At 49.1% G+C, this 27597-nt stretch overlaps 2 protein-coding genes across 3 annotated transcripts in view; one reads left to right on the top strand and one right to left on the bottom strand.

Annotated features, from left to right (window-relative positions):
• The first annotated feature begins 1627 nt into the window (after nt 1–1627).
• Nucleotides 1628–7350, top strand: Calhm2 (calcium homeostasis modulator family member 2). Its single transcript, NM_001008306.1, is given in 3 exon segments — nt 1628–1837; nt 3760–4473; nt 6442–7350. Coding segments are annotated over 2 exon segments (972 nt in total). The 5' UTR covers nt 1628–1837; nt 3760–3918; the 3' UTR covers nt 6859–7350.
• Nucleotides 7351–7674: 324 nt separating this feature from the next.
• The window catches only part of Pdcd11 (programmed cell death 11), a 41805-nt gene continuing 21882 nt past the window's right edge, over nt 7675–27597 (bottom strand). The window contains 17 exon segments of one of the 2 annotated variants that reach the window (NM_001107604.2): nt 7675–8883; nt 9560–9725; nt 9886–10039; nt 10360–10528; nt 11088–11335; nt 11470–11619; nt 12211–12327; nt 12469–12757; nt 13194–13316; nt 14558–14680; nt 15243–15299; nt 18681–18858; nt 19225–19327; nt 19490–19579; nt 21223–21328; nt 24501–24563; nt 25354–25910. In NM_001107604.2, coding sequence (NP_001101074.2) covers nt 8709–8883; nt 9560–9725; nt 9886–10039; nt 10360–10528; nt 11088–11335; nt 11470–11619; nt 12211–12327; nt 12469–12757; nt 13194–13316; nt 14558–14680; nt 15243–15299; nt 18681–18858; nt 19225–19327; nt 19490–19579; nt 21223–21328; nt 24501–24563; nt 25354–25910 — 2868 coding nt within the window. In that variant the 3' untranslated portion in view covers nt 7675–8708. 2 annotated transcript variants of the gene reach the window in all.

Genomic DNA, 27597 nt, shown 5'->3' with positions numbered 1-27597 from the left:
AGCAAAGCATCCAGGGGGCTTGAGAGCTGGAAATGGAAGCTGATGAAGACGAGGCAGGCCATTGCCTAAGAGGGCAAGTAGTTAAGACCATAGACTGGGATAAGGCTGGGTGAAATGCTGACTCTACCGTTTGGCAGGCGTGTCCCTGGGCCAAGTGCCTCCTATTTTGGGGTCTCAGTTTCCTCCTTTGTGTAATAGGGAGAAGGTCATCTACCTCACAGGTTTACTATGCGTAAAAGCACACAGAACATAGTGGACACTCGGGCCAGTGTGGCTAAGATGTTCGCTCCTTTCTGAACTCATGGCTGCTTGCTCTCCCCTGCACTAACCCCAACCAAGGGACGGGACAGGATAGGAATACCTGGCTGCTCTCTTGTCCAAGAAAAGAAAATAGAGGTGCAGACAGTTCCTTGTCTCCTGGCCCCATTTTCCAGTCCTCGGCCTGCCCATCTCGGAGCCCACTTTGACCTTCATAGTTTTATCTTCCTCATCCACCCTCCCTCCACTCTCAGCCGGGACCCTGGTGCCAGGGTGTCAGCGGCCAGGGCGGGGGCGTCCACAGGGGGCAGGGTGCCAGAAAGTGCTTGGAGGAACAAATGAAAGGGAATGTTTGGTGAGACCTAGGTTCTAACATCAGAGAGGTGGGAGCTAAGGCAAGTCCCCCAATCTGTAACGTGCTTCAGAAAAAAGCACTGGATACTGATTTCCCTCCATTTATCCCTGCTACACAAACCAGACCGAGGGTGTGGCCTGTCCTTCAGTGTGAATTCCACTGTCCCAGCCCTGGAGAGCTGATGGCCCTGGGGTCTATCTCTCCTAAGGGAGCCACTGAGTTCATCTTGGCACTCTCTTTGTCAGTGGACCTGACTCATGACTTGCTTGTGAGCTCCCAGAGACACTCTAGGGACAGACAGGCAGTGCAGTTTAAGAAACCTGTTTCCCTTTAATTTCTACCTGTGAGCAGCCTCTGCCCTAGGAGTGCCAGCCAGATACCCAGATTCCTTGATCCAGTCGTCAGCTGTACAGAGGATGGGGGCAGTACCCGGGAGTTAGCTGGACTATTATGGGAAGAGCCTCTTCTGGGGATGACAGGTACAAAGGTAGGATGCTCAGGGAGAGAAGGAGCAGAGAAGACCAGGGTCTTCCTTTCGAGTTCTGGATCACCTTCAATCCTGAACACCTATCTCTCCCCTGACACTGCAGGGGACTCCTTGTTAGGGCCTCCTTCAGCGGCTTCTGCCAGGTGGGTGTCAAGTACAGGGGATGTTTTTTAAACTGACCTGGAGGGCAAGCCTAGGCAAGATCTCCTGGAGGGCCCTGCCTGGCTCCTGTCTAGACCTTCCCAGAGGGCCCCCAAGGGGTGCTCGGGGTAGAGTCGAGGCAGGGCCAGTAGGACCAGCCACAGCGGGCCCAGAGGCGGGCTGGGACAGGACACAGCATCTGAGACCGCTTCTCTACTTCCTCTGTTTCTGCCTCGCGCCGCCCTCAGCAGCCCTCCCTCCTCTGCCTGGCGCCAGGAGGCTGTTTTTCCATTCTCTGGCTAGAAAGTTCCAGGCCACTGTTTCGTTCTCTCTTTTTCTGGAGTTAAATTTGTCTGCAGACGCCTGTACTTCATCTGTAGACGCCTCGAATTAAGTTTGTTTGTAACTGGGCCCAAAGCTCTGTTGCTTTCAAACGCTGGGCCCTGGCCCCTGGTACAAAAGCAAAGCCGGCCCGTGAACCCCGTGAGGCCACTTTGCCTTGCGGGTCAGGAGCGCCTTTCCAGTGTCTGCGGGAGCCTACTCTGCTGTCACTCCATCAGGAAGCCAAGGCCACGGGTGCCTGCAACCAGCCCTAGGTAAGGAGGGGCCCCTCCCTGGGGTATGTAGCTGTTAAAGGAGCCAGCAGCCTCCAGGAACTCTCTGGAGGAACCCCGGGAAGGACATAGAAGTGTTGCTCCCACTCCCCTCCCTAACTGCCTGTCTCCTGTCCTTGGGAAGAGCCCCCCAGCACGATAATCTCAGAAGATGGCCTGGTCACACCTCTGCTCATTCCCTATGCTGCCAGACACCGTGTGTCCCACTTTTGGGTGGGTTTAGGCACCCAGGACCACTCCAAGGAGTCAGTGGGTGCCTCGCAGTCAAGAAGGGAGGAAGGGAGAAGACGGAGTTGTCTTTTAGACTGTTTATTGCCAGCAACGGGACAAAGTCCTTTCCTTGTGGATTATTCAGGAGCTCTGGGCTCTGAACTGGGGAGTCAGACATTCCTCCCTCCTCCCAGAGCCCACATAGCTCTGTCTGTGCCATATGGCATCCTTGGCAGAGGCAACAACGGGAAAAGGGAAGAGAACATACAACAGAAAGAGGCAGGAAGAGCCTCCCTATCTCCACAGCCTAACCTCTCTCCACTCTCAGGCTTCCTCTGGCTGGAGAGCTGTTTTTTTGGTGTGTGCCCCCCCCAACCCCCCTCCCGTTCCTCTGATGGGGGCGGACATGGGGCCACACCCTGACTGCCTCTCTGGCTGTATGGGTGGAGCCTGGGAAAGGAGTTGGGGCTAAACCTCCAAAGAGCCTGAGGCCATGGCCACCTCTGGCACTGAGCCATCTCTGCTGAGGTCACGACTCAGGGGAGGGCCGATGGGTACAGTGGGCCTGAGCCCCACTGAGGCTGCCTGTGTCTGCCAGGTGCAGCTGGGCTCCTTGGAGCAGAGATTCTGCAGGCTGCTCTATAGGGAAGCCATGAGGGGAGCAAGGGCTGGAGGTCATGAACAGAAGGAGCTGGTTTAGCTCCCACACATTTTGTCTACTCTCTAAGTATTCTCAAGTATTCCAGAAAAATCTCAGCTGGCTCCTCCAGATTTGTCTGGCCTCAGGCAAGACACCCTGTCCCCTTGATTTCCTGGTCTTTGGCATCAGGAGAAGGAACCTCAGTAGAGATGACCGGGTAAGAGTTTCAGAGGTTGAACCACCTACATGACATCATTTTTGTCCCCTAACATTCCCAGGAATAGGTCAGGATCACAACGACTTAGCCCTTTTCATAGCTGAGTACGGAAGTCTGGAGGAAAGACATGAAGTGTGTTGAGACCCTGAGGTCCCCAGAATGAAATGGTTTTGTTCACCCAAGGATGTTGGCATCTTGTGTCAGACTTGCCGCTCACCCAGGTTCCCCTCCACCCCCCACCCCCGCCCCGAGACCCCAGAGCTCCAGGCCTTTGTCTACTGGGACAGCCCTTGAAGCTTTTTTTTTTTTTCCGGAGCTGGGGACCGAACCCAGGGACCCTTGAAGCTTTGATACCCACAGCAGACCCTCCAAATTGTCCACAATCCTTAGCTTATCTGTACCACCTGGAATCCCAGAGGGAAACCATCCCACGTGGCCTAACACCACCAGTCATTCTTAATCCTCCTGGGGAGAGGAGGGTAGTGGCAAAAGGAATTTAAAGTATTCAAAGCAGGCAGACCTGGTCTTGAATCTGAGGTCTCTCCTTTATTTATGTATGGCTCTGCCCAGGGGCTTACCCTCAGGAAGCCACATCCTTCACTGTGCTTGAGGTGAGGGATGCACAAGGATGCCAAGGAAACCATAAAAAGACTCGTGAGGATGGGCAACATCCACTGAGAGCTTCTGGTACCCAGCAGGCACTTAGGCACCCACAGCTATCACCATTTCAGTAGAGGCCCATGCTCCGTCCTCCTCTGCCTGCTTGACCCCAGCACCCCCTGCCCGCCTCAGCCTGTGTTCGGAGGCAAACTTTTATCACTCATCTGTGTTTCACAGAAAGCACCAGTTCCGACACTGCCTGAGATAAAATGGCGTAATCATGCTCTGCCTTCGGATGCCCTCCCGTCTACGCTCCTGGCTAGTCTCACCAGAAGCCATCAGTTCTGCCCTCTTCTGCCACCTCCGAAGCATCCCATCCCTGGCCCTCCAGTCACCATGGCAGCCTTGATTGCAGAGAACTTCCGCTTCCTGTCTCTCTTCTTCAAGAGCAAGGATGTCATGATTTTCAACGGGCTGGTGGCCCTGGGCACGGTGGGCAGTCAGGAGCTGTTCTCAGTGGTGGCCTTCCACTGTCCCTGCTCACCTGCCCGGAACTACCTGTATGGGCTGACAGCCATTGGTGTGCCTGCGCTGGCACTCTTCCTCATTGGAGTCATCCTCAACAACCACACTTGGAACCTAGTTGCTGAGTGCCAGTACCGGAGGGCCAAGAACTGTTCTGCTGCCCCCACCTTCCTCCTCCTAAGTTCTATCCTGGGCCGTGCAGCCGTGGCCCCAGTCACCTGGTCTGTTATCTCCCTGCTTCGAGGGGAGGCCTACGTCTGTGCACTCAGTGAGTTTGTGGACCCCTCCTCGCTCACGGCTGGGGATGAAGGTTTCCCCCCAGACCATGCCACAGAGATCTTAGCCAGGTTCCCTTGCGGAGAGGGCCCTGCCAACCTATCGGGCTTCCGAGAGGAGGTCAGCCGCAGGCTCAAGTATGAGTCCCAGGTAAGGAGCTGTGTCAAGGGCAGCCTTCTCCCATCCTTCCCAAAGTGACCGCTGACGGGTTGGTGGTACTCAATAGGATGGTCCAGTGTGAGAATGATCACCTATCCAGGGAAGCACCAGAGTCAGGCATCAGCTGATTAGCCTGTGGCTTAGAGTTATGGGAGGGCAAAGGTCAACTCATCACAAGTGTGTCTCTGATCTGCCCTTGGGTGCTGGGGGCTGAATCCTGGAGCACATGAATGTCAAGCATGTTCTGTCACTAAGTTCCATTTCCATCCCTCAGAGGTGGTTTTGAGTATTAAGGGAACACCATCTAGAATCTCAGAGAAACATCCCATATCCCATAGTACCCAGGACCATTTCCAATCTACCTAGTGAGGTTATCTTTACCCTAGCTTGACTGGGTATGACCCCTGCAGGCCACCTCACAAACACATGCTGTGGGTTTTTGAGTTGACAGTGTAGCCTGGTTGACTCCAGCGATGAATATATCCCTGTCCCAGTAACCCAGTCAGCTTTACTCTCTGGGGCAGGCTGGGAAGGGGCAGGCTGCTGCTGTTCCCCCTAGCTGCAGTCTTCCTTGCATCCCGTCAAAAGAACAGTTAGAAGCATCAATCTGAACTGAATGTGAATTGAGAATCAGAGGATGAGGGAGGCAGGAGGGAGCCCAAGATTCTCTGACTGGGCTCTTTCCTTGAAAACATAAGACACCTAAAGCTAGGGTCTGCAGAGAGGACTCCTGGGTTCCATTCCCAGCCCTCACACAGAAGCGCTGTACACAGTAGTACAACCATCTGTAATTCCAGTTCCAGGTGAGCGCTAAGTGTACAGACATACGTGCAGGCAAAACACTCATATACATTAACAAAGAAAGGAAGGGAGAAAGGAGGGAAGGAAGAAAGAGGAAGGGTGGAAGGGAGAAAGAAGAAAAAGAACAGACCTAAGCTGTCTGTCTGTGCTGGATCTTGCCTGTAATCTAGCATTAGGGAGGTAAAGGTAGGAGTGTCTGGAGTTCAGGGTCATTTTTAGCTGCATAGTACACTAAAGGCCAGTTTGGACCACCATCTCAATGAAAAGAAGTAGTTAAGACTGAGAGTATTGCTCTTACAGAGGATTCAAGTTCAAATCCCAGCCCCGTCAGGAAGCCCCCCACCATGTAATACCCCCAATGTATATACAGTCTCCCCAATACATGTACATAACCCCAACACATATAAATACCCCCAAACCACGAAATCTAAATTCTTTAAACAGCAACAACGTAAAAGGCAGAAATGAGGCTAAGATGTAACTCGGTGGACTTTGCATAGCACAAATCAGATCCGGTATTGATCCCTAGGGCCGCATAGACTAGGTGTGGTGCATACTGGAACCCCAGCACTCAGGAGGTGGAGACTAGAGGTTCAGAAACTCAAGACCATCCTCAGCTAAATTAAGACCGACCCGGGCTACCAGAGACCCTTTCTTAGAGTGAGGCCAGGGAAAGCAGAGATACGGGGCTGAAGTCAGCATCCAATGGAAGATGGGAAATACAGAAATACTGATCACTAACCCAGTTCTAGGTTCAAGCAATAGGCAGAGAGGGTCTCAAAGGCCCTTGCCCTCAACAGACTTAAATCCTCCCAATGTGAAACAAGTACACAGGCGATCTGAAGACAGACAGGTTGTGACGCCGTGTGGGGTTGAGGCCTCCGAGGCTAACCACGAGCCGTGTCACTGAGCTCCACTCTTAGCTCCTGAGCTCACTGGAGTCCAGTGACACTGCCCCTGCACTGCTGAAGAAGGAAAAAAGGCAGAAGTCTGAGCACAGGAGAGTGCGTGGGCTAAAGAGGGTAAGAATAGAAAAGAGGAAGTCATGCTTGCCCACAGAGCAGAAGCTGTTTCTTTTTCTACTGTTCCCGTGGGTAGGCACGGTCCAGGCAGCTCTCAGGGCCCCCCCACCCTGAGCCATGCCTTTTCTCTGACCAGCTCTTTGGATGGCTGCTCATCGGCGTGGTGGCCATCCTGGTGTTCCTGACCAAGTGCTTCAAGCATTACTGCTCACCGCTCAGCTACCGCCAGGAGGCCTACTGGGCGCAGTACCGCACCAACGAGGACCAGCTGTTCCAGCGCACGGCAGAGGTGCATTCGAGGGTGCTGGCCGCCAACAACGTGCGCCGTTTCTTTGGCTTCGTGGCTCTCAACAAGGATGACGAAGAGCTGGTCACCAAGTTCCCGGTGGAAGGCACACAGCCACGGCCACAGTGGAACGCTATCACCGGGGTCTATTTGTACCGCGAGAACCAGGGCCTCCCACTCTATAGTCGCTTACACAAGTGGGCCCAGGGCCTGACGGGTAATGGCACAGCCCCTGACAATGTAGAGATGGCCCTGCTCACTGTCTAAGAGCCTACTTCTATGCCCTCTGTAAGTGGAACTATTGAGTCTCAAACCAACCCCTCGTGGCATGCTCACTTTTGCATCAGGTGACTTTCCCGTTAACTACGGTGTCTTGGGCATAGACAAAAACAACTAATGGTTTGTAAAGATCCCGTGGACCACATGGTGGGGTGGGAGCGGGGACTGGCCTACCAAAATCATCTCTCCTGTGGCCACTAGCACACTCTGTTCACAGTTCTGGGACTTTCCTAGAGCTGGCCCTTAGTATGACAGGAGTGATCTTTGGTGGGCCTCAGAGTTGGGAAACATCAGCCGGTGAGGCCTGGTGGCAACCCACTAGGGCTACTCGTCCTTGTATAGTACTGTGCTGTTAATTTGTGTGTAATCGAGTCAGGACACCTAGCTCCTCGGTGTACTGCTAGGAAGCTGCCTCAATTGTATACCTCTGGCTTGATTTTATATATTTAAACTTTTTGATAAAGCTTTTCTTACTTTTAAGGCCTAGACTGGTGTTTGTGCAATTGACAAGGCATACGCCCAAGGTAAGAGGAGATGGCACTAAAGGGGACCACAAAGGTGACACATCCTGCCCAAGGGCAGTCTCTTGACAGTCTGCCTGAGTGATTTAGCCCGAGGAGAGGCAGCCTGGCCTTTTGCAGGGGTCAGCTCAGTTGAAAACATCTGTCTGCACACAGCAGGCTTCAGCTCCTCTTCCCTATCTGCCCTGCATCGACTACCTCCACACTCTAAAACCTCATGCTCTTCCTTTTCTGTCCTGCTTCCTGGCATCCCACCCAGCCATTTCCCACAGAAAAGAGAACATTTTAGACTCTGTCAAAGAAAGCTTTTAATTTCTTTTAGACTCAAACCAACAAACAAAAAACAAAAACAAACAAAACAAAACCCCAACAACTAAAAGGCTCTGTGCCAGCATCCCAGAAAGCTGGGTTGTGCCAGAGTTGAGGGGAGTCGGGTGAGACCGGGCTGTTTAACCAATGCTTTCAGCTTTCCTTAGTAGCTTTGGTTTCCCTTTTTTCTCCTGGATTCTTCCTCTGTCCTCTGGTCTTAGTCTCCCAGCCTCCAAAACAGGGCACATAGTACAGGCTGGGCTAAGACAATGCTTAGACCCCAAGACCACATGGCCTGAGGTCTTTCCAGCTACCCACCTCGAGAGTGGGCTGAGAGCTTGCCAAGGGACAAAGTGGGAACCTGACCATGAAATCCACTGGCATTGCCTTTGAGAAATGCTTGCTTTTTTAATCTAGAAGCTTAAGAGCCTGCTGCCTAAACACTGAGCAGCCTCAGGAGCGAAATGAGAGCATCGAACCTCAAGGGCTAGGGTGCAGAGCAGTGGAAGAACACTTTATAGCACATGTAAGGCCTCGGCTCAATCTATAGCACTCTAAATTAAAAAAAAAAGTACATGTGTATACATACCACACACACACACACCACACACAAACACACCACACACACACACACACACACACACACACACACACACACACACACAAACACACACTTTAAAACAAGAAGTGATAATATGTGCCTTTAATCCCTTCAGAGTTCAAGGCTAGCTGGGTCCATGTAGCATGCTCCAGGCTGCCAGGACCACAGTAAGAAAATATTTTAAAACAATCTTTTGAGAGTTTACAAAAAAATCCTCAAAATTCTTTATTCTGACAAGATGAGGAAGTTGGCATCAGTGAGTCGTGTGCCTTCCATGAGCATCACAGCCCACAGGCACGCTGCAGAAAAAGCAGCGATTCCAACAGTCCCCGGCAACGGCTCCCAGTGTCCAGGTGCCTGCTGCAGGTTAGGCGGCCTGCTGTTCCCAGCGTCCGGTGGAGCCTGGGCTACTGGTCCTCCAGCGCCGAGCTCTTGGCCTCCACATACTCCAAGGCCTTCGCCTTGACAGCCTGCACGTCCTTTTCGGTGCCATGCTGCTTCTCGTAGTCCAGGTAGCGCTTGAAGAAGAACTTCATCCTCTTGGGGGCCAGGCTCAGATGAATGACCCGCTCAAAGATGTCCCTGTGAGGAAGACCAGGGTAGCTGTTTCCTTAGGGCCCCTACCACATGCCACCTGGCTAGCGCTCCCCAACTTGCTCTTTACTAGGGACCTTTACTGGGTCCCTTTAATATCCTGCACCCCATTTCTTTTTTTTTTTTAAGATTTATTTATCACGTATACAGCATTCCACCTGCATGTACATGTGCAGGCCAGAAGAGGGCACCAGATCTCATTACAGATGGTTGTGAGCCACCATGTGGTTGCTGGGAATTGAACTCATGACCTCTGGAAGAGCAATCAGTGCTCTTAACCGCTGAGCCATCTCTCCAGCCCCTGCACCCCATTTCTTATTCTTATCAGTATGAACTCCTAAGGAAAGAGAGGGCAGACTCCTGGAAGGTGGACAGATGAGGACAGAAGCAAACTTAAACTCAGGGCCTGCAGGGACTGTGAGGGACAAAAGTGAGAGCAGGCCTGTGAAGGTTCCATCCACGAGAGACTGGCATAGAATGAGCCATGTGGGACCCCAAGTCTCCTGGTTCCGGGTACAGACCGAAGGTGGACCAGGGAGCTGTTTCTCAGTGTCAAGTCAGACAACAGGGAGCTGCCAGGGAGTGGCTAAACATCATGGACATGGCCAAAGCCCCTTCCTACCCCACACTCCAGCAGTCGGCCCTGGGCTGTCGTCCCCCTCACCTGACTTCTTTCTGGCTGCCGTGCTTGATGGTCATGTCGATGTAGACTGACCAGACATCTGTGCGTTTTGGGTAGGTGGTCAGTGTGTTTTCAAAAATGGCTTTAGCCCGCTCCACATCCCCGAGCTGGAACTCTAGCTGGGCAAACTTGACAATCACATCCACATCTGCAGGGAAAGGACAAGTGAGAGCCCAGACAGTTCAAGACAGTCACCACAACACAACCCTCAGCTTTTCTAAGTCAGAAGTGACTCCACCTTTCACTAGCTGCCACTTACAGTAGCAGTCCTGAGTGTGTGTGGTTCGGGACCTGGGAAGAACACTCACGTTCCTTGGTGGGCAGGCACTCCAGGGCTCGCTGCAGCACGCGGTGACTGGCCCCGGCCTGACTCCTCCCCAAAACAAAGGCACCATATTTGATCCAGACAGCCTTCTCCTGCCGGAATCGTTTCAGCATCCGGTTGTACAGCTCACCAGCTTCCTGTGGGAAAAACACAGTAAGCTAAGGTGTGTGGCACTCAGAGGGACAACAGACAGGCTATGCTCCTGGAAGGTAGACTTGGCTCACTGGTTGTAGGGCCTGAGGAGACCAGAAAGATCTTCAAGAGAGCACAGTGTAGGACACAGAATCCTGGGAGCTTCCCTAGTAATCCCTCCATGTATTCTCACCTCTGTTGGGAAGGGAAAGGGAAGAGCTGATATGTGGTCTGGGGACACAGGAGGTAGGGCTCTCACAGACTGTGGCCCTGACCTGCTCAGGAGTCTAGCATCCAGGCATCTAGGCACGGAACGTAACCCTACCTTGAACTTCTCGGACTTGGTGTAGATGTCAGCCAGGTGCAGGAAGACCTTGAGAGGCTCATTGTACTGCACAGCTCGCTCGAAGACCTTGGCCAGCGACTCCTGAGAGCCGTACATGTTTTCTAGGTTCAGCAGAGCCACCCACACGTTCAGCTTTTCCTGCTCCTCTCTGGAGGCGGAATGGGTAGAACTCAACGTTGGGTGCCATGAACTATCTCCTAGGCAACAGTTACATCCCCAAGTCTACTCGTAAGTAGACAGCTTACTGTAAGGGGAACCTGTGCTCCCCCTATCTCTTACTGCCGAGTCTAGGGCTCCCGATTTCTCCTTCCATTCCTGGGCATAAAGCCAGCCAATTACTCGCTGGGCCAATGTTCAGGCTGGAACAGAATCTTGGGTCTGATCCTCTCCCCCAAGAAGACAGCAAAGCAAAAGACAGTCATGCCTCTAGACTAGGTTTCAGAGAGCTACTCTGCTCAGAGTAACCCCGAGTAATGCTGAGCTCTCCCCACTCTGCTTGTGTTACTGGGAATCTTGCTGGCACACAGAGACTACATGTCGCCATAGCGATTTCATTGAAGAGGACCATAAAATATTAATGAGTGATCTGTTTTGGTGGCTACACTTAATAAGACTGAGCCCGAAAGACCATGGGCTGCTACTGGCCTGACCAACCATGGTGGCAAACTCTGTAAGGCAAAACAAAGTGGAAAGGCCTCAGGCCAGACCTGAACGAGATGGTCTTCAGGGCCCTCTCAGCTACAGCCCGGGCCTTCTCAATCTCGGTGGCCTGGAGGTGGAAAGCCATGTACTGCAGCCAAAGGATGGAGCTGTTGGGGGAGCTCAGCACCAGCCTGTCAAAGTCGTCCGCGGATTCTGGCTGTCGCCCGGGGTCCATGAGTGCCTCCTCAATGCGTGACAGCTCCTTCTCTGCCTTCTGCTTCTCCAGCTCCCTTTCCTTCTTGCCCTTCTTCTTCTGTTACGGAAGGAGGGAGAGTGAGTCATGTGCTCCTGCAAGCAGAGGGAGCTGAGGTACAAGCCGTGGCAGACCCCTGCGCAGAAGAGGGCGTCAGAGTTGGGAATGAGAAGTTTCTGCAGGAAATACAGCACCTTGGCTTGGTGTGGCTGCTCATCCTCCTCGCTGTCTGAGCTCTCTCCTCGGAGTGGCAGGGCTGGAGTCAGAGAGTCGAGCCCCACGTCCCAGATGAAGCCTTTAGAGAGCTGCAGCCGGGGCACCTCTGTGGGTTTGCTCTGTTTTCCCTACAGGGTCAGAAAATTGAAGGAAGCACAGGCCAGGCTGTTTCCTGCTCCCCTTCCCCCCTCCTGCCACCCCAAAAGCCAGCCTCCTTGGTCTCTGTCTGCTGAGGGTACAGCAGTGACTTGAAAATACTCTAAGCTGGGGTTGGGGATTTAGCTCAGTGGTAGAGCACTTGCCTAGCAAGCGCAAGGCCCTGGTTTCGGTCCCCAGCTCCGAAAAAAAAAAAAAAAAAAAAAAAAAGAAAATACTCTAAGTCACTTAGACACACACACACACGGAAGTCTGGAATAGAAACACTAAGGGTGGCAGGGGTTGGCAAACCCTGCCCCACGGCTGAGACTTCCACAGAGTCCTCTCCACGGCTCCCACTTGTGAGGAGCATGGGCTCATCAGGCTGTGCCCTCTCTTATCTGCGCACCTCTTTCACTCAGTTCTTGGTAAACATGCCATTGTGCTAACAGGCCCACCTCAGGGAGGTGGACTGGCTGAGGTAACCTCTTCATCACCCACTGTTATATAGAAAAACAAGGACGGGGCTGGGAAGACAAGGAGCTCCTTCCCGAACCTTCGCTCCACTCAGTGGTGAGCCTTACCCCGGGAGGCACCTTTGGCTCCTCCACCTCATCCTCTCCTTCCCGGTAGTACACTTCCACACCACTGTCGTCATCTTCTGGTGCCCCAGACTTCTTTGGCCTCTTGTTCACTAGTTCCTGAAATGGTGGGTATGTAGGATGGGAAGTTTCTCCTCACCCTCATGGTGTCTACTCAGAGAAGTCTGGGCGGTGGCGGCCGCAGCTCACTTCTCAAACACTTGTTACAGGTGAGGAGAGGCGTGGGAGAAAGGGACTCACCTGCTCGCTCTCAGACTCCTGGCGCTCCCGCTTGCTCTGCCCACCCCTCTGTGACTTCCGGGGTTCTTTCTTCTCCTGGCTGTACAGCCCAGACTCTTCTCGCATCTTCTGGTTCTTCTCTCTCCTTCTCTGACTCCTCTTCGATTCTCCTTTCAGGCCCTTCTCAGTCCCACCTTCTCTCCCCTCTTGTTTAGGAAGAGGTGGTTCTGGGGAAGCAGAGAACACATCCGGCTTCCCAGTGTCGCTGGGAAGGAGCGACAGCTCTATCAGGTTCTTCTTGGGGTTCACACTGATGCGGGAGGAGAACAGAGACAGAAAGTAAGGGCAGAGGTGACTGGGCACCACAGGCGTGCAGACCTTGCCTGGTCAGCACTTAGACCCTCTTTCCTTGTCAGTCAGGGCCCGCCTGTCTTGGATGCTCAGTATTCTCAGACACAGTTTACACATTTCACCTGCTCAGTGGAAAAAGCCAGGGAGCATCTAGGATGGATGTGCTTGCTTGACAACCACAGAAGCCATGTTTACTCCTGGACTAAGGCTGGAATTGAGGTCAGAGGCTTCAATCGGAGGTTTTTTTCACTCATCAGAACACTAGATGCATCATTACCCCATGCCTGTATGTTCTGAGTTTACCTCAAAACCTCTTCCCAGGGCAGGGCTCTCATAGAAGGGGGGTCTGATTCACACCAAAGAAAGGGACAGAGAGGGGAGGAGAAGACACCTACCATAGGACCCTGGCAGTGACCAGCTTTCCCTCGGGGAGGCATTTGTCGTAAAGCTCTTTCTCACGTGAGACACACTGAGAGACATGTGAGTGCTTGACCAGACCCATAACTGAAGGTCCAAGGCTGAAAAGAGACAGACAAGAGCCCTGTAGTATATACACAACACAACCAGCCATACCCAGTGTCCCAGGCCTCAGACTTTGACAGGACACATGAGACACTGGGTGACGGCACCCAGGAGGGTAAGGCTGGCTCTGGAACAAACCGTCATATATACTGAAGGAATGAATTCGGGTTTGATTTGAAGTACTGAAAATCCAACCCAGGCAAGCTAGGCAAGAGCCCATCAGTGAGCTCTCTAACCCTGGCTGGCCTGGGACTCAGAGACCCTCTGCTTCTGCCTGCAGGATGCTGGGACTAAAGCTTTGCTCCCTAGTTATCCTCCGCACTCTATAGCACCACAACATCCAAACAGCTAAACAGACAGAGAGGACAGGTGCTGGGAGAGAGGGAATGGGAGTGCCGGGGCTTAGGAACATGATGTGATGCATTAAGACTCAGGGGGCTGGGGATTTAGCTCAGTGGTAGAGCGCTTACCTAGGAAGCACAAGGCCCTGGGTTCAGTCCCCAGCTCCGAAAAAAAGAACCAAAAAAAAAAAAAAAAAAAGACTCAAGAAGACAGGCAAGGCAGTACACACCGTTAATCAACACAGTCAGGTCATGGACAAGTGAAACACTGAGTTCGAGGCCAGCCTGATATATTTAGTAAGTTACAGGACAGTCAGAGCTACATAGCAAGACCCTGCCTTCAAAATAGATAACAGACGGATAAATGAACAATACAACAAAGAATCATGATCAAACACTAAAGTCAGAAGACATACAGAATTTAAAACTGAAAATATCATTCTTTTTCCAAAACATCAAAAAAGAAATAATTCGAAACTTAAAAAAACAAACAACAACAAAAAAAAAGCCTTTAAAGCTCTGGGGCTGGAGTGATGGCTCATGTTTAAGAGCACTTGTTGCTCTTCAGAACCCAGATTTGGCTCTCAGCACCCATATGATGGCTCACAGCCATGTGGATCTCCAATTCCACGTGACCTGGTGCCCTCTTTTGACCTCTGCACACACCAGAGCACCAGGAGCATACATGGTACACATATACACATGCATGCAAAACACTTAAAACATAAACATAAGTATTTAAAACTCAGAATTTTACCGACTGGCAATACATATGCTCTCCTCTACTCTTATCAAAGTTGACTGGGGAGGAGGCAGGAAGCCCAGGGCCAAGAGGCAGCTCAGGGAGCACCTGACTCTCTGGAGCCCCAAAGCCTGTGCCTGGCTCCATTACTCACCCTATGACCACACTACTCGGCAGGATGGACTTCACATAGCCCCGAAGGAGCTGCCCTGCCTGGATGTCCTCGATGGAGTTCACTTCTGGGTCTTCTATTTTACTTTTTGTCTCTTTGTTTGTCCTAAAGGGATACAAGGCTTACATACGCATGCCGCTGCCACTGCTGCTCTCCCCCAGAACCCCGCAGTAACCTACTGCGTAAGACTTTGTCTCTGCACCTAGAAGACTGTAATCTAGAGTCCAGCCTGCTGGGCCAGGGCTCCGTGTCTGGCAGCTGGTTATGCAGAAACAAGCCAGAGAGAGGTCACATTTAAACCCTGACCTTACCCAGTGGAATGATGGGCAACCCCCTCTATTCCACACTCAGCCCTGATCATGAACCCCAGAACTAGACACCTGCCCTCACCAGTACCATCTTGTTACCTTGAATACCACATTTAGGTAAGCAAACCATTCCCTTCAAACAAAAGCCTGGATCTTCTAGGAACTCATTCCTCCCCTCCCCAAACCCCACTCCCATCCTCCCAACCCCCAACCCATCACACATACTTAAATAAAAATAGGCTCAGTGTACAGATGGGCAGAGAAGAGAGAAACCTCAAGAGTTCTATCAGGCAAACGCCCTACAGCCTAAGTCTTCTGAGTTGTTTCTTCTCCTTTTTCATCCCAACACCAACACTCACCTGGATGATCGCAGTGACAGGGCCAGCATACGGTGTGCTGTTGACAGGATATAACATCTGGAACAGGCAAAGGAGGACGCATTCGACCATCAGTATTTCTGGACACTCACATGCATAAAGTTTTAAGTAAGATAAGTCTTTAGTAATCCTACTCTTCACTCAGGTAGGTGATGTGCAGTAAGCACTCTCACGATATGGGCAAGCTGAGCTCCAGTCAGCCGCGTGGCCACGAGGTGACAGAATGGTACTCTACCCAGCACTGTGCTCCTGAAGGGCTTGCTAGGTTAGAGGCACTCAGCACATTCTCAGCTGCTGTTAACTTCACCTTATGAGTTTATTGGGTCGTAGTCTTCAGGAGTTGGGAGAGAGCTGTACTTATGAGACGACAACATCCCCACAGTAATTCTTAACCCTAATCTCCATAGAGACAGAAAAACCACAGAAAATATGACCCAGGGACAACTGAGTGGGTGGAGAGGAGCCAGACAGAGCAGCGAGAGACTTGGAAGAGGGAAAGCAAGACTGACTCTCAGTAGTTTCCAAAGTAGCTCAGGTAAACTAATGCATAGTCCTTCATCACTAAGTAGAAACAGACGGTTAGAGGGGAAGGACCAGGGACCTCAAGTCAATGCAAAACATTCCCACAGCAGGGATGTGCTTCTCACAAGCACCAGAGCCCTTGATGCTGGAGTAGGTTTCAGGCACTACCTGAGCAAATGATTCCTGCCCACGTCTGACAGGAGGAGGGGATTTTAATTGCATGCTACCCACAGGTCTGGCTGTCATAAAAGTATTAAAATGACTATGTTGCTAAAAGCCACACCACACCCTCGTTTTGTAAGCTTCAAGAGGCAAGCCAGGGATGACCAGTGTGTCTCTAGGATTCACTGAGATTTGTCTGACGCCGGGCTCTGGGTATCTTTGTGCTGTTTGGTTTGGATAAATACTTGACAACTTAGACGGACGTCAGGAGCTGGGACATGAGATGGGGTTGGGCCGTGACTGTTCCCGAGTCTGTTCCCGGAGGTGTGCATTCTGCTTTGTCTCGGCTGGAAGTAGGATACACACCTCGAACCTGGCTCTTCAGGGCCACTTTTCTCAGGCTACAGAAATGGCCTTAGAACTAAGAATGGGGCTTGTGGTATAAGTCTTGCTCCTAGAACCTGGAACTCTTAGATCCCCTAAGGAGGACCACAAGTCTAAGGCCAGCCCATAAGACCCTGTGTCTTAGTACAAAACCAACCAAACAACCAACCACAGATAATTCCGACCCAGGTTTGTTTGTGGGTGCCTGAACGGTTTATAAAGTCTGCGCCCCCAAGGTTGATATCCTTTTGCAAAAAACATGTACAGATTCTTTAATTAAAAACATAAATGTTTTGAATAAATGAAAGCAATTGGCTTGGAAAACAAGAGCACAGGAAAGAACATGGAGAGAGAGTTAGAAGTGCACATTAACAGGCTGGAGGCGGCTCAGCGGGAAGAGTACTCTCTGTTCTTGCAGGGGACCCAGCACCTATGGAGCAACTGAACAGCTCCAGTTCCAAACCCAATGTCCTCTTCTGGCCTCCACAGGTAACTGTATGCACATGGTGCATTGACAGATACATATAAAATAAATATTTTTAAAAGTCTAACTAAAAAATATGTAAGTCAAAATGAAAGATAATTTTTGCCTATTCTATGACTAAAATAAAAATTAAGAATATCCAGTCTGGGTTGGAGAAAAGGCTCAGCAGCTAAGATTATTGGCTATTTTTTTTTTTTTCAGAGAATTTGGGTTTGATTCCTAGTATTCACACGGTGGACCTCCAGTTCCAGGGAATCCAATGTCCTTTCGTGGCCACTGTGGGTACCAAGCATCCACATGGTACTCACGCATACACACACACACACACACACACACACACACACACGCCCTCATACAAACAAAAAAACCCAGTCTTACAATCCTAACAAGGAAGCATAGGGATGTAGTAAAGGACAGTTTTGCAAAATATTTAACATCAACTGGTCCATTAAATTTCCTTCTATAAATGTATTTCAAAGTTGTACTATAATCATGTACAAAAGACAGGCATTTCAACATTACTGTCTGTCAATGAGAACTGATTAAATAAGGTTGATAAAAGTGGTATAATACAAATAAATACTAAAAATAAGGTGAAAGAACAAGATATTAGCACGAAAGAGAAATTCATGATAAACTGTTTTGAGAAAAAAGCAAGTTTCAAATAGTATGTACAGGGAAGTTCTATTGCTAAATGAAGTAGAACTACACCCACATATGTGTGCAAGTCTGGAAAGACTAGAGGTCAAAGCATACATACATGGCCAAAGCAGGCAGGAGAAGAACTCACTCATATTTGAGGTTTTCTTTCCAGTAAAAAGCAACACAAAAACAAAAGGCCACAAAACTGGTTTTAACTTTGGATGCTTATCAACAGGTGAATGGATAAAGAAAATGTCATGTACACAAAGAGTATAATCTTAATTATAAGGAATAACATTGCATCATTTATAGGAAATGGGTGAAACTGGGGTTCATCATGATAAACCAGACTCAGAAAGACAGGGTCACACTTCCTCCACGTATGTGCATGTGCACATGGACAGGGGCACACATTTATTATATGCAGAATCTAGATCTAACTGACCCTGCAACATGGGAGCAGAAGGGAGACTACAGGCGGGTGTCTCAGCAGCCAAGGAGGAGAGATAGAGAAGGTAATGGAGGGATGACATCAGCAAGGCACAATGCTCTGATGTGTGAAAACGCCATAGTCCATGACATCCATTATTTTGTATGCTAACAAACATTTAAACCAGTCATGTTCTCAGATGAAGCTGTGCCCTAGCTGTTCTCTAATTAGTGCCACTTCTAGCTCTTGGGCTCCAGTTCAAGGAGAAGACGGCTAAGTACAGAAGACTCTGTGGTGTCATGGTTCCTGTAAAGCCGACTGCTGGCAAATTCACACAGCAGAAGCTAGCCACTAAAGATGCTTGCAAGAGCGCGCCCTCTATCGGCAGAGTGAAGGAAGTGCATCATCACAGAGACAATGGAGAAGCTACTTGCAATTCGTTGCAACTGAATCCACTCCATTTCTTTATTCAGGGGAAGCAAGTGAGGCCTATCTGACTGGCTTTTTACAAAAGGTCACCTTGAACACTATCCACACAGAATTTGTGATATTTATTTATGTCAAAAGATACCTAGCTGGCAGCTTTCCCATTTTCATCTGTGTGTGAGGTTAATAAATGTAGGGCGTTCCAGTGAAAAGGCTTTGGCAGTTCAACTTGGTAGCAATTTTAAGTATGTAAACCTGTTAAATATTTCAGGGCAGGGGAGGACTAAAAATAACACGCATACACATCACATATCAGTTAAAGAAAATCCCACCAATTTCATACTTAGGCAAAAGAAGAACCATGGCTCACCGGACAATCTTCTGGGGGCAGAAGTCTGTCAGGGGCTCCTCGGAGTAGGAGTCACTCAAATGAAACACACTGACTTTCCCTATCCTCCCAAAGGGGAAGGAGACAGTCAGTCCCTTGTTGGGCAACACCTTTAGCACTCGGCCCATGGCCACGTCACCTTCCTCAAGTTTGTAAGGACCTGGTGGGAAGAGGAGACAAGAAAGCAGCTGGCAGTGTGGCCTACTAGCCTGCCAACCCAGCAGAGGTGGAGGCCACCCCAACTTGAGTAGGCTCATCATAGCTTGAAGCCATGCACCCCATAGCCAGAAGACAGGTAATCCCTTCTAAAGAACCTGAGAAAACCAAGGTTAGGAAAAGGAGACATGAGAGATCGGTGGAGTCATACAAGCTGGAGAACAAAGCCCAAAAGAACACCAAAACCAAACAAACCAACCCTCTCCTGGAACGCTCTCTTCTGGCTTTCTGACACTGAAGGTCTCTAACCTCAGTAACTGAAGCCTCCCACCCCAGGCCCTCTCCACCCAGGTACCACTTCTTTCCACACCTATGAGTGACAGACATAAGAAAGCCCTGGGAATGTCTGGGCCGACAACAGTGGCCTTGATGGCCTGCCCAATCTGGAACTTCTTGTCTGGGTGTTTCAGAACCTGAAAGGATTTAAAAATAAAAGTTCTAATGTTCCCATAAAGTCTGTCATTTATCCAAAAATATAACATTTAAGTCCCCACCCTCCAAACCACCAAGCCCCATATTTATTCAGGTACCCATATAACCCATGCAAACTCTTGAATCTTCTCTCCAGACCTGACCTTGAAGCTGAGCGAAGTGAGCAACAAGGGAATTCTCCCTCGGATGTCTGGTTCAATGTCCACTTCAAGCCACTTCTTCATCACATTGTACTGTGGGGGAACGGGAACAGGGCAGATGGAAGAACAGCCTTGGCCGGCCCAGCACTAAAATGTACTCTCTTAGGAACCTCATTTCCCCAAGGGCAGGGATCCATCCTGTGGCCCCGCCCACCTTCACATCTCATGGGCTTCAATCACTGCACACAAATAACCAGAGCTGCACGCAGCATGCAGGAAGTGCTACATGCCACAGGAATATCCTGCTACCAACAAACACATGAGATGAGAGATGCCGACTATGTTTAAAAGATTTATTTACTTATTTAATGTATATGAGTGCTCTATCTGCACGTACACTAGCAGGCCAGAAGAGGGCATCAGATCCCATTACAGATGGTTGTGAGCCACCATGTGGTTGCTGGGAACTGAACTCAGGACCTCTAGATGAGCAGATGGTGCTTTTAACTGCTGAGCCATTTCTTCAGCCCCTAGATGCTGACCCTTAAAAGAATACTAGGCAGAAGGAAAATGAACAAACCAGGCATAGGAGCCAGCATGATACAGACAGGAAAAACAAAGATGGCTGCCATGGTAACTGGGATATGAAATATGCAAACCGATCATGAACAACCTTATATGCTGTGTTCAGTCCTCTGGGGTTATGAATGCCCCAGGAATGATGTTAGAGGGGTCAGACATCAGTGAGACGCCAGAAGGATGATTATGGAAGAGACTCTGGCAATGACTTCATGCCGGGTACGTAGTTAGATACTTGTAATACTTCACTTGGGGGCACAAGCAGGGGGATCTCTGAATTCAAGGCCAGCCTGGTCTAGATAGTGAGTTCTAGACCAGCCAAAGTATAGAACCCTGTCTCAAAAACAAAAAAACAAAAAGAAAAACCAAAGCAAGACAAAATAAAACTAACCAAAAAACCCAAACAGTGGGAAGACTGGCCTTCCCTCTGGAGAGGGCTATGAAGCTGGCTACCTCAGCACCCACTGTCCAGCTCACAGCTCGCACGTCAGAGGGAAACCTCAGAGTGGTCGCACCAATCAGACTTGATGTCAAAGGTGAGTCAGTCTCTGAGACGGCTCATCCTGCTCAGCCAAGGACACACTTGCTCATGGAATAGTCGGCTGCAGCAGCTCTATGCTGAGGACCATATCCTGGAACAACATGTCCACTGGGTTCTGGACAGCATCAGTCTGGCGCTGCTCCACCATGTCTTCTACTGGACAGCGGCAGTTGGCCATCCAGTGTCTGTAATGGTGCTTGAGTTTCTCCACCCATAAAAGCAGAGACCCCCAGACTAACATCACACCCACTGACTCAACTACTCAGGCCTGTCTCACTCCATTACATCTTTGGTGTTTTGACTCAGTTGAAACTTCCAGATGAACACATGTATCTTCAAAGGTTGGAAAGACAGCTCGTTAGAGTCTGTGACGAGGGCCAGGACAGGCATGGAAGGGACACTAGTGGTGGTATGTCTGCTCCCTGCCACTATACCTTTACTCCTATCCCACCTAGAGACAGGTTTTTCAGGGCAGAGGCTGGGTATTATCACCCATAGCCCTACATGGCAGTGAAGGACAGACTCCAAATGCCCAGTGCACAGTCTCTGACTCCAGTTTTGCCCACTTTGCTCTGAAGGAAAGTCAACCCTGTGATGGGGAGAGTCAACTACTCACCTTCTTTAAGAAGCAAGTCACAGTCTGGCCAGCCTGGTACTGCCTAATCTTCTCCATGGGGCTCACAGAGTGAGTATTAAGAGCCCTGTAGTCACCCTTCAACTCACTGTTTGAAAAAAAATCAAAAAAGAGTAAGCCAACTGCTGAGTGGATTCTAACTTGAAAGGCCTCCTCAAGTGGGGGTGAGGGACTCGCACGGACAATCTCTCTCGTTAAAGGAGAATCTTTACAATAATCAATCTGGGACTGCTCATCTCTTTTCTGAGTCATTAATCTATATGTAAACTAGGGGCAAACTAATTCATGAATCTTTCATAAACACAGTAAATAAATCCCAGGACTCAAGAGGCAGAGGCAGGTGGATCTATGGGAGTTCAAGGCCAGTCTGGTTGATAGAACAAATTCTAGGACAGCCAGGGCACAGAGAAACCTTGTCACAAAGACAACCAAAAAAACCCAAACAAACAAAAAAACAAAGAACAAGCAAACAAAGAATTATTTTCATTTTTCCCATAGTACCTTAGCTATTGCTTTAGTTTGCAGAAATGCTCTTACAAACATGTGGCTGAACTTGACCACAGCTTCATGTGTAAATTAAGCAAAGACAGTAACTTGACGGCCTGCGGCTGAGCCAGGAGCTGAAGTCAGAGCCTGACTCAGAGCCAGGCCTCTGGCCTCTGCTAAGCTGCCATTATCAATAAGCAAGAACACGTGATCTGAAAGTTGTCAATCCACAAATGACTGAGTAAGAGAAATTATAAGAAAAGAGGACGACTTGCTAGCCCAACTACCCACTCAGATGGTTTCTAAAACAAGACAAGAAGACTCATTCACACACGTTATAGTGGTGCTGTTAAAGTGTAAAATATGACTGTCTGTGCTAGTGAATGCAGAAACTATTCTGACTCAGTAATTCCACACAATGGACACGCGTGTGCACAGGGGAGTGAGCTCAGCGTTGTTTGCTGTGATGCTGTAAGAAGCTTTCTGCACTTTTTACGGAGATCAGAAACCAGCCAAGTGTAACCCATCCAGAATGGGTGCAGTCTGGTGCTTTCACAGGATTAAATTACCATCATTTAACTAATGCAGGTATCTCTCTCCTCAGAACTTCTTTTCAGCAGTGCTGGGCTCTTGCATGCCCTAGGTAAGTCTGCCACTGTGCAACAACCATCCATTCGGAGCATCTTTTTAAAAGCAACACACTTTATTTAGCCCAGTGCTACCACACACAGAAAGCTCACAGAGGCAGAAGCAGAGAGTACATTAACAAAAGCCAATCTTAAACTAAAGGAAACAGAAAAATACATCAAGCCAGGCAGTGGCAGGCACAACACCTTGAGTCTCAGCATTTGAGAGGCAGAGGCAGGCAGATATCTGAGTTCTGGGCCAGCCTGGTCTACAGAGTTCCAGACAGCTAAGGCTACACAGTGAAACCCTATCTCAAAATACTGAAGGGGGAAAAGAGGGAAGAAAATGTTGCTAACTAAGATATATGACATCACGGTGCAAAGGGAAAGACACTGCACTAGAACCACTGATACAGTCAAAGTCCTTTCATTTTTCACAGACTGTAGACAACGTAATTATTTTTAAAAAAAACCTGTAAAACTAAGGAAAACACAGTAAAAAAAAAAGTATGTGGTCTATGTACCAAATATCTTTTTTTTTTTTTTTTTTTTTGGTTCTTTTTTTTCGGAGCTGGGGACCGAACCCAGGGCCTTGCGCTTCCTAGGTAAGCTCTCTACCACTGAGCTAAATCCCCAGCCCCTGTACCAAATATCTTAATAATCTAAAATTAATGTGCTGAATATTAAGTTTCAAAAACATGGCCAGCAAATGGAATTCAATGCTAGTGAATGCCAGAAATAGGGCCCACGGCAGACACAAGCCTTCCCAGAAACTCTGATCCCTCAGGCTGCTGACCAGACACTACCTGGAAGTTATTCCAAAGTCTTTCCATGACATCCCTTAGTATAAGACTGACAACTTGCCAGACCTTAGGCTGACCCTGCATGGCATTCATTTTTTTTTTTTTCCTTCGGAGCTGGGGACCGAACCCAAGGCCTTGCACTTGCTAGGCAAGCGCTCTACCACTGAGCTAAATCCCCAACCCCGAGTGGCATTCTTTTATAGTCACGTGTCCTCAGCATGGTTCACTGATGATGACACCCATCAACCCCAAAAGGTTAGAGTCTTTTGTGGAAGACACAGAAAGGAGCAGGGTCAAAATGGCTACAATACGTGAACAGGCGACAACACCGTAGGGGCCAGAGTCTCTTACACGACAGTGTTACTCTGCAGAACTCATGAGATGGCCTACAGTTCCAAGTCAGCTTTCTGTCACCAAGCACTGAAGTTGCACATGCTGAAAGGATACGTATTCTTGACTACCTGCTTACTTCAAGAATTACTGAGTTCTAGAAAACTGGGTTGAGCCAGAAAGGTTCTTTTTGTTAGACACTAGCATCCCTGCAAACAGTGTTGACATTCTATTCTACAGCCTAGCCTGGCCTTCAATTTGTGGCAATCCTCCTGCCTCAGCCTCTCGAGTGCTAGGATTTCAGGTTTGAGCCTCTATGCCAGTGATTTTTCAACCTTCTTAATCCTGTGACCCTTTAATACAATTCCTCATGCTGTGGAATCATAAAATTATCTTCATTTCTACTTCCTAACGGTCTTAGATGACCGCTGTGAAAGGGTTGTTGGACCCCCACAAAGGTGTCATGACCCAGAGGCTGAGAACCATTGCTCTACGCCCACTTTGACTCTCACACCTCGATCTAAGCCTTAAGAGGATTAAAAAGAAAAAAAGTAGTCAAGAACTTGAGGCTCATGTGGTTGCTACTCTCAGTCCAGACAAAAGCATGTAGTTAAGAATCTCTCCATTCTTTAAAAACAAGCACAGTGGGGCTGGGGATTTAGCTCAGTGGTAGAGCGCTTACCTAGGAAGCGCAAGGCCCTGGGTTCAGTCCCCAGCTCCGAAAAAAAGAACCAAAAAAAAAAAAAAAAAAAAAACAAGCACAGTGTCATCTTTCCATGAGGTGAGATGCTAAGCTGGACCAGTAGTAAGACCTGAGACTGAAGTCTTCCCAGGAGAAAAGGCAGATTAGCGATTCCATGGAGACACAGACTTGGTGTGTATGGGTAGAGAAATAAGGAGACTCGGACACAGAGACAAAGAAGCCCTAACATTAGTCAGCTCAAGAAGAACTCGGGGATATTAGTTCCAAAGACCAGTGCTCTTTCCATGAGACCACTGCTAGGTTTTTCCTCACCTTGGCCGAACACTCAGCTCCAGGATGGTCAGAACAAATCTGGGGTGACTTATTGGAAGAAACCTAGAGAGAAAGAAATCAAATCACTTCTTAGTGTTAACATGATGATCCCAGATAACAACCTCTTTCTGTCCCACCATCACCCAAACTGATGACCACCCACCTCACACCACTGTATTAGGCTCACCTCAGGGATGAGGTCTTTAAGGACTACCATATCAGGCACCGAAAAGACCTGACTTAAATATGCTATCCAGAGGCTGGATTTTGAACTCTCTCTTTTGTTTTGGTAAGAAATCCAATATAACACGACAAGAGTTAGATTAAGGTGCCATTAAGACAGCTTGTACGCAGGCCCACCTAAGATCCGTCCTCAGTCCACACAAGGTGGCAGGAGAGAAAAGCTGTCTTCTAACTGCCATGCATGGGTGAAAGCATGTGTGTGCCTGCGAGTGCATGTGTGCATGTGCACACACACACGCAATAAAAACAGAAGATGTGCCTACTTGGACATACTAAATAGGAGCACAGGGAGCAACCTACTACGCAGGTAGCATACACGTTCACTTTGTCAGTTTCCCCAATGGCCTTCCAAGGTAGACTACACCATTATTCTCACTTTACAAATTACAGAAATGACTCGGCAGTTAGCCAGGTCTAAGTTTAAATCCACCCTTTCATTGCTACATGATATTTAAAAAAAAAAAAATAATAGGCTAATGGATTCTGACTGGTTGCCTTTTAGTTAACTAAGAGAAAATATTATTTACATGCAATCCCTGCCTATGTTCCCATTCCTCCTGTAATTGCCACAGTACCCTCAAAGCCAGCCCAATCTCCCCAAACCTCATACTTAGATGTCTTCACATCTCGCCCACCGATCACTCTCGCAGTGACTTTCTTCCCAGCTTTCAGTGTGGTCGTAGGAGAGACGCCCTCTGGGACATCATCTAGAATGCGGGATACATGGATACAACCAATGAAGCCATCATCTAGGGTCACAACAGCATGTGTGGCTTTCACAGACTTAATGGTCCCGGTGACTTTGTCCCCAATAGCCAGGCTATGACTCTTCTTAGACCTCACAGTCAAGTCCTCCTCCTCTTCCTCCTCCTCTTCCTCCCCTTTGTCATCAACTGTCTCTGAATCCCTCTGAGCTGGCATCCTGATTCTCTTAGAAGCTGGTCCTTCCACAGCCAAAATCAGACCAGTCACTCCTGGTTCTGTGGTCTTGAGGGTGAGGCAGACACCCTGCCCCACACGTAGCTTCTCAGAGTCAAAGTGGAAGGTATCGTTGAGGTGAGAGATCAGAGAGAAAGCCACAAGGTGGCCAGTCTCTACCAAGGAGGCCACAGCGAAGGACTCTTCCAGATGCTGTACAATTCCCTGGTGTCTGCTGTTTTTTCTCAGCTGGAAAAGGGAGAAGTCACATTTAGTCTTCCCACACAGCATGGTGACCTATTCATGGATCCACATGGTAGAGTATGAAGAAGCTCCCCGATGCCCAGGAGACTGGGTTGTAAACAACTAGCTTTCTACCAGACATGGATGTCCTTCCTGAACATTCAGGGCCCAGCGTCCCCAGAAGCCCCTTGCATTGGTCTTTTTCTTTCAGACAAGGTTTTGCTAGGTAATCCACAGTGGTCTAGAGCTCACCAGATTCCTGCCTCAGCCAGCCAAGAGCTGGGATTACAGGGGTATGCTAGCATGGCTGGTTTCAGTTTGTTCTGAATTTAAATTCCTAGGTTCCATCCTAGAACTTTGGGGGTTATTATGGTGAATCTGATGTGCTGCTCAGAGACCACCAGTGGCCTGCAGATGGATCCTGCCACAGTCCTGCACTATTTCTTCCCCCACTGAGGCAGGAGACTTTACTGATTGCTCTCCATGAACAGAGTGCTCTGCTCTGTGTGCCTCACAACCCCACACTATTTAGAGTCTGCTGTGCCTGAGCTTTACTCGGACGGTAAGGTAGGAGGCTTCCACCATGACAGAGAGCGAGCATATGTTGACAGTGTAATGGCAGCATCTGGGAGGCTGACGTAAGACAACCAGAGAGTTTAGGGCCACTTGATTTCTGGGCCAGCTTGGACTACACTGTGAGAAACTATCTCAAAAAAAAAAAAAAAAATCAGCAACAAAATTGCTTGGGATAATGATCAAATGCAGACTGAACACAAAAAAGCTCAAACCCACGCTTCTGAGGTCACTGGTACATGAGACTTCAGGAGTGTCACGCTCTAGGCATTTCAGGTTTCAGACCTTTTGAATTAGGAATACTCAACCAGTAATGTCTGTGTAAATATTCCAAAGTTCAAGAGTCTGAGGTTGGTCTGGAGAGATGGCTCAGTGGCTAAGAGCACTGACTGCTCTTCCAGAGGTCCAGAGTTCAAATCCCAGCAACCACATGGTGGCTCACAGCCATCTGTAATGAGATCTGATGGCCTTTTCTGGTGTGTCTGAGACAGTGACAGTATTCACATACATAAAATAAATAAATCTTAAAGAGTCTGAGGTTGGGGGTTGGGGATTTAGCTCAGTGGTAGAGCGCTTGCCTAGCAAGCGCAAGGCCCTGGGTTCGGTCCCCAGCTCCGGAAAAAAGAAAAGAAAAAAAAAAAAAAAAAAAAAAGTCTGAGGTTGCCTCGCATGCTGGTGTATGCTTATAACTTCAGCGCTCAGGAAATGGAAGGTAGCCAGTGTTACGGTGGGAAAACTTACTTCAAATAACAAAACAAATTCAGAAATAAAACCGAAATTTTGAAACACTTCTCCTCCCAAGCACTTCCCTTTGAATAAGCAATACAGTCCCATACCTCTGGCCCAGAGAACATCTCTGCCCATTTGACTTTCCTTAAGCCTATCCTTTTTAAGACAGGGTTTCTGTGTGGAGCTCTGGCTGCCCTGGATCTCGCTCAGGACCAGGTTAGTTAAGAGATCTGCTTGCCTGAGGCAAAGGAGCACATCACCACACCCAACTCTTACAGAGGTGTCAGGACAGTGTGTGGCCATGCGGCCTGGACACCAGGATGCCCAGTTCAGATTGACTGTTTCAGATTTGTTTTTAAAATTAGTTTACAACATTTATTTCTAATAAAAA

Source organism: Rattus norvegicus, chromosome 1, assembly GCF_021556685.1.
Source record: "Rattus norvegicus strain SHRSP/BbbUtx chromosome 1, alternate assembly SHRSP_T2T, whole genome shotgun sequence".
NCBI classification, from domain to species: Eukaryota; Metazoa; Chordata; class Mammalia; order Rodentia; family Muridae; genus Rattus; species Rattus norvegicus.
Note: the sequence above shows the minus strand (reverse complement) of the source record. Positions and strands in the feature narration are given on the sequence as shown.